Source organism: Tursiops truncatus, chromosome 1 (genome assembly GCF_011762595.2).
Source record: "Tursiops truncatus isolate mTurTru1 chromosome 1, mTurTru1.mat.Y, whole genome shotgun sequence".
NCBI lineage: Eukaryota > Metazoa > Chordata > Mammalia > Artiodactyla > Delphinidae > Tursiops > Tursiops truncatus.
This window is the reverse complement of record NC_047034.1, coordinates 162,917,832-162,927,014: the sequence shown is the minus strand read 5'-3', so window position 1 is coordinate 162,927,014 and position 9,183 is coordinate 162,917,832. Positions and strand designations below refer to the sequence as shown.

The window sequence follows — 9,183 nt, the reverse complement described above, 5'->3', positions numbered from 1 at the left end:
CTTCAGTAGTTGTGGCGTGCGGGCTTAGTTGCTCTGTGGCATGTGGGATCTTCCCCGACCAGGGCTCGAACCCATGTCCCCTGCATTGGCAGGCGGACTCTTAACCACTGCGCCACCAGGGAAGTCCCACGGTCATTTTCTTTACCTTTTTTTTTTTGGCCATGCCATGTGGCATGGCATATGAAATCTTAGTTCCCCGACTAGGGATCGAACTCATGCCCCCTGCAGTAGAAATGCAGAATCCTAACCACTGACCACCAGGGAATTCCCGGCCTGTGGTCATTTTCAATCGCAGAGGCCTTGACCTGGAAGAGACAGCAGAGCCTAAGGAAAGGGGCCAGTTTTATCACTGGTACTGGGCCCTGTGGTCATGGCCACAAGGGACCATCCTGTGTGTCCAATAGGAAACTGAACAGACAAGTACAGTTTGTCCAGTCACTTTCCAAAGGGTGCCCATGAGGGCAATAGAAGGTCGGAGGTGGGGGCGCTGCAGGTGAAGTGGGGCAGTGAGGGATCCTGGACACCTAGCTTATCATCAGTCAAGACTGGGCTGCTGGGCCTGCTCCGGTCTCACTGAGAGAACAAACACATCCCTGTGTGTGAGGAGTAGCCAAGTAAGGTCCTTCTGAACCCAGCTGGGCTCTGATGTCCAAACGGGGGGAGCCTGCTTCTACCCCAAGCAGGTCAGCTTGCCAGCTTGGGGGCACAACTGCCAAGAGGCCAGCTTCCGGATACAGAGCCACAGTTACTAGCTGCATGACCCACTCAATTCCTTGACACCTCTGAGCGCCAGCACCTGTGAAAGAATGACCCGCACTCCTGGGAGTGCTGAGCAGACACCCGTGACCCTGAGTGCTGTCCGCACCAGGGGGAGGTGGAGGGAGCAGCAGGTCTGAGGTGGGGTGGGCTGACACGTGCTCCGGGATTTGCGGAAACTGCAGGGATGGCCAGAAGCAGGCCAGCCTACAGGCAGTGAATTGGGGCAACAGAGGGAGTCCAGGCAGGCCTGCCTAGAAGGACCTCTCAACAATGACAGAAACCACTTGGTCAACCCTTCTCAGGCACAGACACTGTGACTGGCTCTATCTCCTAGAACTCACCGTGAGCCTGAGAGATGGGCATCACTGCTCTCAGTTTAGCCTTCTGACCTCAACCCCACGACACTAAGCCAGGCTGGATACTCTATGCTGTCTCCTGCTCCGGGCAGCAGTCAGGCAAATGGGACGGAAAGGACAGTATCACAGTCAAGATGAGCAGACAGATGTCTATTAAGTTTTGTACTATAGTCACGTTAGCATGTAGAACATCAGCCGGGAACCTAACTGCTCAACAGGATGTAACGTGGATTGGGCACTGCCCACAGAATTCCCGAGGCCCTGCCTGCCCCCAGACCCCATCCATTTAAGACAAGCTTCTTTTACCTGTTACCTTCCCTCCCAGCTGTCCTGGGGAGGGGGAGGTTTGCATGATTGGTTATGGGGTGTATGTTACAGGGGGAGCATGTTATGGGGGCAGAGTCAGGATCCAGTTCCAGAAATTAACCCCTCAGTCTTCGCTTTCCATGACCTAGGCTTCCTGAAGACTGTGGGCAGGAAGGAACAGACCCAGGCGGGGGTCAGGCCAGCGGAGGACCCGGGGGATGTGGGCACCGTGGCCCAGTGAAATGCATGTGGTCCAGGAACCAGTCAGCCAAGGCAGGAGGAGCCAGAGTGGGCACTGCTTCTGGGCTTATGGCCTCCCTCCCACAAAGAGGGTTCTGGTCTCTCTCTTCATGCAATAGATGTGCTTCTCTCAGAAGGGGTTGCAGCTCCTGGGCCCAGTGCGGGTTAGCAGTAGACCTGGAGCAGGGGTGCCCCTGAAGAGTCTGTGTCGGTGCCCTGGAAGGATGAGTCGTGGCTGGCTTGGTATCCTGAGGGGAAAGGGAGCAGGAAACAGAGGCTCAGAGATGGGGAGGGGCTCATGCAAGTCCCTCAGGCAGGGAGAAACCTGTTGAGAAGGAGCAGAGGGGGACTCGAGCCTGGGTCGGTCTGATCCTGGCTGGGTGATCCACTCAGTTTCTTGACCTCTCTGAACCCCAGTCTCGCTCTCTGAAGGGTAATGACCCTGCTCCCAGGGCTTGTAAAAGCCAAGAGGATAGCAGTAGAAACCACACATGGTGCCTTCTCAGCACCAATGGATGGCCCCCCTCACCTGCCCTCCACTTTCCTCTCCAGTGACCTGGGTTTAGATGCAGGTTCTGGGCACCTGCCCCCCTCCCCTCTGGTTCAGGGGCATCCCCCTGAATCTCTCCCAGCTGAACCTTTAAGCCAGTTTGCAGGACTGGGATGGGGTATAAGGCTGCTCAGGCTTCTCGTCCCTTTCTGATCCCATCCTCACCCACCCCAGGAGGAAGCTGGGGGAGGGACAGGTGGGGGGCTGCTAGGGCAGTCCCCTCTCCTCTCCACACTTTCATGTCAGGACCAAACCTGGGGCTCCATAAGGCCTCAGCTTCCTGGCGATGGCATCTGCGGTCGTCTCCTGGGAGATCTGCACTGTGAGTTCTAGGGAGGGAACATGAAGGGGCAGTGGTCATTATCACATCCTTTCAACCCTATTCCCCACTTCTGCCCCCAGCCCATTGAGAGAGGGGCCATTCACCCTTGGGCTGGGCTAGGGAAACGATGTTTAAAACAAAGACGGAGAGAGAGAGAGAGAGAGAGAGAGAGAGGGAGAGAGAGAGAGAGAGAGAGAGAGAGAAAGAGTGAGTGAGTGAGTGAGTGAGAGTGTGTGTGTGTGTGTGTGTGTGTCTGTTGGTCTGTCTGTGCAGGGATGAGTGGGTGGATAGGGGTTTTGGTTAGGCCAGGCCAGGTCAGAGGTCCAAATTCGCATGGGTTCCTGGGTCCTTTTAACTAGGCTAGCTGGTTGGGCCTGAAAGCTACTCTGGCAGGTGGCAGCAGGGGACAAAGAACCTGTTAGGGGATGTAGAAGAGTGGAGAAAAAGGAGGAGGAAGAGCTGGGACCGGCTGAGGGGGGACCCACAGTGGCCAAAGACCCCAGTGCAACCCTCCCTGTCCAGAGCCTCCTCTACTCTGCCCCTCAGCCCTGTGGGGCCCCACCTACCATCCTGGCTGAGCCCTGAGCCCACCATGGTCTCATGGCCACTGTCAGGGGCAGGGGCAGCAGAGGCAGCCACCCTGGTTGAGCGCCCCTCTGTGGTCTGCGGGCGGGCACGGCTCTTTCGGGTACTGATGCGAATGATGCCGCGTACCAGGCGGCCCTCAGCGTCCTGCTCATCCAGGTGGTAGTCCTGGGTGATGCTGCTGATAAGGTCCGATATCTTACTGGTCTTCTCCAGGAACACAGTGTCTGAGGTGCACTTGGCCAGCTCGTCGATCTGGTGTACGCTGAACAGCTCTGTCAGCTTCTTGAAGATGAGCACATCGATCTCTCGGCTGGACATGGAGCCACTGCCTATCTCGGGCAGGTCCAGGTCCGACTCGTGGAAGGAGTAGTACTCCTCAGAGCCTCGGGGACTGCTGGCAAGGGTGCTGGGCAGGCTGTGCCGCGTGGGTGGGGGGTCGGCCAGTGGCTCCTTGCAGCAGGAGTCCGCGTCCAGGGCTGGGGAGGTGGTGCTGCGGTAGGGATACACAGGAATGCCTTTGAGCTTGACGTCAGGGTAGCTGAAGCTGCTCCCCATGGCCGACTTGAGCCGATGGCCGTCCCGCCGGCTGGGGGGGGCACGGTCAGGGCTGGGGGGCACTCCGTTGTGCTCCTTGACCCAGCTGGCTTCAGCAGCCCCTTCAGGGGAGTCCCCAGCGGGCAAGCAGGGGCTGCAGCCCCGCACACAGGCTCCACAGCGCTGGAGGCAATCCCGGCAGCGGCGGAAGCAGAAGGCAGCCCGGCACCAGTCCCACACCCAGGGTCGCCAGAGCAGGCAGCAGGCTGGGGGCTCAGCAGCCTGCTCAGCAGAGCCAGAGATGAAGGTAAGGCTCTCGGGTCCATGATGGCCGGGGTCCTTGGGGTCTGGCCTACGGGTGCGGCGGCTCGGTGGGGCCCAGGATGGCTCGTCATATGTCTCCAGGCATAGCTCCGTTGGCCGCTCCCAGGGTCCCAAGCGTGGGGGCCCAGATGATGGGCGGGGGTGTCCAGGGCGGGGCATGGCTCACCGCATGGTTTGCCGTAGCCAGGCACCTGTGGGGGAGAGGCCAGGAAGGAGTCAGGATCAGAGGTCAGCGGCGAGCTCTTGCGCTATGACCTGAGGAGCTTCAGACTTCTGGTTTCTGAGAGCTCTGTGATGTGGATGGGCCCAAGTATGCCCACGAGCCCTGTCTAGTATCCCCTTGCTCCCCAGAGAGGAAGCTCTCTCTGTGGTCTAACTATGTATCAGAATCTCCTGGGACGTCACACCGTTGGGATGGTTACTATTAAAAACAGAAATGACAGACATTGGAGAAGATATGGAGAAGTTGGAACCCTTGTGCATTGCTGGTGGGAATATAGAGTGGTATGGCTGCTGTGGAAGACAGTGTGGAGTTTCCTCGAAAAGTTAAACATAAAATTACCATCTGATCCAGCAATATCACTTCTGCGTATATACTCAAAATGATTGAAAACAGGCACTCAACATATTGGTGCACCAATGTTCACAGCAGCATTATTCACAATAGGCAGAGGTGGAAACAACCCAAATGTTCATTGATGGATGAATGAATAAACAAAATGTGGTCTATACACACAATGGAATATTATTCAGCCCTAAAAAGGAATGAAATTCTGATACACGCTATAACATTGATAAGCCTTGAGACGTTACGCTACATGAAATAAGCCTGACACCAAAGGACAAATATTGTATGGTCCCACTTATATGAAATATCTAGAACAGTCAAATTCACAGAGACAGAAAGTAGACTGGTAGTTGCTGGAGATGGGGGAGAACGGAAAGTTAGTATATAACGGGTAGAGTTCCAGTTTGGGAAGATGAAAAAGTTCTAGAGATGCATGGCGGTGATGGTTACACAACAGTGTGAATGTGTTTAACGTCACAGGACTATAACGTTAAAATTACTTAAAAAAATTAAAATGGTAAATTTTATGCATATTTTACCATATAAAAAGAAAAATCTCCTGGGATCTCACTTTCTGGGCAATGGTCTCCCTGAGTTTCTTCCCACTGTTGGTAAGCCCAGCAGCACAGAGCCTCTGAGCCTGCTCAACAAATGCCTTTCCATTGACTTGCTACAGAACCTGATCATTACCACCTTCCCTTTCTTCCCCTCCTCTTTCAAATCAGACATGGGAATCAACAGGTCCCCGGTCAATGTTTCAGTATGGCTCAGATTTGCTCTCCTATCAACATTTAACATCAAGCACTGTTTTGCTTCCTTTGACTAGACGAGAAAGCCAAGCCTCAAAATACATCTTCTTTCCTTTTCCGACTTGGTTGCTAGCAAGCTCAGAGCTAAGATTTCACTGAACCTGGCCCTGTGTTAGGTACAGAAGAACCAAAAATGAATGAACTATAGGCGCTATTCCTGTGATTCACACATGGTTTTGTAGGGAAAACAGATGCTTAAAAGCTCATGAGCTGGAACGCGTAGGATATATGGGGCATCATGGGAGCAAACAACTCTGCCTGCGGGAACATTACGTAGTGATGTACTTGGGAGGGTCCTTGATCACATGTAGGGGTGTGCTGGGGAGTTACTATCCTTAGCCTGGATTTTCTGAGACATTAATCTCTTAACTTTTTATTTATCCCTGATTTAATGGCACTAGTGTCCTAGAGCTGGTGATGTGAAAGGAACCTGGGACTGGGCATCAGGATATCTGTATCCTAGTCCCATTTCCGGCTCTAATAGGCAATGTGCTTTGGGCAAACCGATGCTACCTCCCTAAACTGGCCTACCACCATCTCTCACCCACATACTGTCAAGGCCCCCATTCTGGCCACCTCTACTCCCTTCTACTTATGGCAGCCAGGGACAATTTAAAACAACAACAACAACAACAAAACACAAATCTGGAGAAACTTGGCAGACACTACTTATCAAATGATCAAAGTTAACATTATTAATAATGGGACAAACTGACATGATGTGTCTCCTGATACTATGCACTAAAATGGACACAGCATCGCTTATGGAGTAGTCCTGCCAAAAATGTATAACCTGAATGTAATCATGAAGAAATATCAGACAAGCCCAAGTTAAGGGACATGACTCTAAATGGACTGTGTGATCCTGAATTGAATCCTGGATCACAAGGAGAAATTGGATAATTGGTAAAATTTAAAAATAGACTGTATATTATTTAATAGTATTACGTCAATGTTAAATTTCCAATGTTAAATTCAATGTTAAATAAGACAATGTTCTTATTCTTAGGCAACATATACTGAAGCATTTTGGGGTAAAGAAGCATGATGCCTGCAACTTAACCTCAAAGGGTTCCCCCCAAAACAGAAGGTGTATGTGTGTAGACAGAGAAAAGGAGGGAATGTTAGCCATGGTGAATGCGGATGAGGAGGATACAGGAATTCTTTAACTATTCCTGCAACTCTTCAACCCATTCCCCCAGCCCCGCTTGGTTCTTCTCCAAGGACACTCCAGAACCTCAAGTCAGATGGGAGCCCCTCTCCCCACAGCATTCTGCTGGGCTCTTGGTCAGCTGAGTTGGCTTTGAACCAATTGTTTGAAGATAAGCCTATATGACCCCGAGGGGCAGGGACTGTGTCTGATTCCTTTCTGCATCAGTGTCTGGAACAGGGTTGGTACAGTAAGTACTTCAGGAGACTGATACATTCTGTGTGACCTCTGGGTAGAACGAGGACCATTAGGTAGAAAGAGAAAGGACGTAGGCTCCAGGCTGACCAGAGTGGGGGGAGCAGCAGTCTGGCGAGAGTAAGGTGAAGTCCCCCTCCAAAGGTGTGCAAACTGAAATTGTAATAGGTGACTTGAAAGTCCCTCACAATCCAGAGAGGCAAGCGGTTAAAAACCTTTGCCTGGGTTTGAGCAATGTTGGGGTGGGTATGGATTTATTCATTCACTCATTTAATGAATATTTACTGAGAGCCTGCTGTATGCCAGACACTTCTAAATTCCGTGGATAAAGTGGTAAAACAGACAAAATTCCCTAACCTCAGGAGTTTGCCTTCTAGTGAAAGAGTTAATTATTGAAAGCTTACATTATTCTCAGTGCTTTAAATGTATTCAACTAATTAATTCTCACAAAACTATTTGTAGGTATTATTGTTATTGTTGTTATACAGAGGCACAGAGAGGTTAACTAAGTTGTCCAAAGTCACACAGCTGTTTGAATGCAAGTGGCCTGGCCCAGACTCTTATCCACTACCCCATCCCATCTATTATTTGGGAGGAAGGGGGTAAAGTGGTCAGCTGCCAGCTCCATGGGTGAGCCTGTGCCCAAGGAGGGCCTGCATAGGGAGAGCCCTGAGTCTTCCAGGCTCAGCCCTTGGATCAGGAGGGTGGGCACATCTACACTGTTTGAACCACACTGAGCTCTGGGGTACCTGGGGTTTGTAAGAACAACAAGAGGTTATTGTTCATGGTCTTGGTTACTGTCTCCTCCTCTACCTCCAAGGTTTTAGCAGTCGCTACCATTCATTAAATTCATCCAACAAATATTTTCTGAGCACCTACCGTGTGCTCAACACTGTACTAAATGCTGAGGAAGCAGCAGCAAATGGGCCAGAAATAGGCTCCAGCCCAAGAGGACTTTTGCTTTATTTAACACTCACAATTGCTCGGTAAGTATTATATCTCCACTTTACAGGTCAGGAATCTGAAGCTCAGAGAGGTGAAGTGACTTGCCCAGAGACACCTAGCTGGAAAGGAATGGAGCTGGATTTGTACTGTAGTCCGCCAGACTCTGGAGCCCCTGTACTTTGCTCTGTGCCACACATCTCGAGGAGGGGGTGGGGCGGGGTGGGATGGAGGAAAGGGGGAGAAGACCTGGGGTAAGGACAGTGCTTGACTTCAGTTTTCCCCTCCTTTCTAGGCCCTAAACCCTCCTAAAGTCAATCTCAACCCATTTTGTCCTGGCTCTATCTCCCCCTCACTGCTGCTGCCCCCACCTCCAAAATCCTAGGAACACCAGTCTCTTGGTTTAGCAGGGGCTCCTGTTGTGGCCTGGGGTAAGACTCCTGGCCTCAGTTTTCTTGTCTTTAACAAGGGGAGTGAGGAGTATCTTCAGGGGCCACCTTGAGGTTTAAATGAGATATTACTGCTTAGGGGCCTTAGAGCTGTGCCTGGCATCTGGGAGGGGCTGGGTCACTGGGCGCCCCAAGGCACTGCAGGGATCATCCTCAGGGTCAGAAGCTCCCAGGCCCCAGGCACACCCTCCCCAAACTTCTAACTGATGCTCTCCCACTCCCCCTTAGTCCCTGAGAACACACACACTCCGAGGTCTGTCTCCGTCCCATCCCCTTCTTCCGAAGGTGCTCAGGTCAGGACCGGTCGCACCAGCCTGTGTCCCACCCACTCGAGTCTTGCACACCCGGCCGAGAGGGGCACCCCAGCCCTGCTCACGAAACAGCCGTCGGCTCTCGTGCCTGGCATCCGTGCACCCTTGATCTCCTGCCCCAAAGGCTCAGCCCGGGACTCCCGCATCCGCGGGCACCTAGTCCCGGGGGCAAGGGAGAAGCAGACCCAGGCACTGCCGCTCGGACTAGCATAGCCCCTATGCAGCTATGCCCTCGGGGCAAGCACCAGCTTCTCCAGATGCAGGGGCCCTCTTCCCGCGGGCGGACCCAGCCTCTCGACACTGTTCCTCAGGGTGTGCACGGCCCCCTCTCTCCTCCCGCCCCCGCCTCCTCGGCAAGCACGGCTCCCACCCCAAGCCAGCGCAGCCCTAAGGGCGAACACGGCCCCCTCACCCCAGTTTGCCCGCCCAGCCCAGGCGCCCGCTCAGGCCGCTCCCTGGCCGGGCCCGGCCCGCGCACCCCGGAAGTGGGAGGGTGGCACCGATGGAACGGGCCCCGGGACCCTCGCACGCTCGGGCGTAGCCTCGGGGGTCTCTCCACACCGGTGCCGCCTTGGTTCGCGCCCCCTCGGGCCCGCGCGGGGCTTACCTGTCCCGCCAGGTGAGCCGCCTCCAGCTCGGCCCCTCCCCCCGCCCCCCTCGCCGCTCACCTGGGGCGCAGGTGAGCGTCTCGCGGGAGCGCTGCACGGGTCGTCGCTGGGG

At 53.7% G+C, this 9,183-nt stretch overlaps 1 protein-coding gene across 3 annotated transcripts; it reads right to left on the bottom strand.

Annotated features, from left to right (window-relative positions):
• Positions 1–1,250: 1,250 nt before the first annotated feature.
• On the bottom strand, positions 1,251–9,157 carry KDF1 (keratinocyte differentiation factor 1). Of its 3 annotated transcripts, none has more exons than XM_033840202.2 (4): positions 9,071–9,157; positions 3,100–4,170; positions 2,466–2,540; positions 1,251–1,909 (listed from the first exon to the last, which is right to left on the bottom strand). In XM_033840202.2, the coding sequence occupies exons 2-4, from the start codon at positions 4,136–4,138 to the stop codon at positions 1,827–1,829; spliced, it is 1,197 nt and encodes a 398-aa protein (XP_033696093.1). In that variant the 5' UTR covers positions 4,139–4,170; positions 9,071–9,157; the 3' UTR covers positions 1,251–1,826. The 3 variants fall into 3 exon arrangements, with proteins under 3 accessions (XP_033696093.1, XP_033696108.1, XP_033696102.1); XM_033840217.2 differs by lacking the exon at positions 9,071–9,157 and adding an exon at positions 7,739–8,734; XM_033840211.2 differs by lacking the exon at positions 9,071–9,157 and having other exon boundaries at positions 3,100–7,696.
• Between the last annotated feature and the right edge of the window lie 26 nt (positions 9,158–9,183).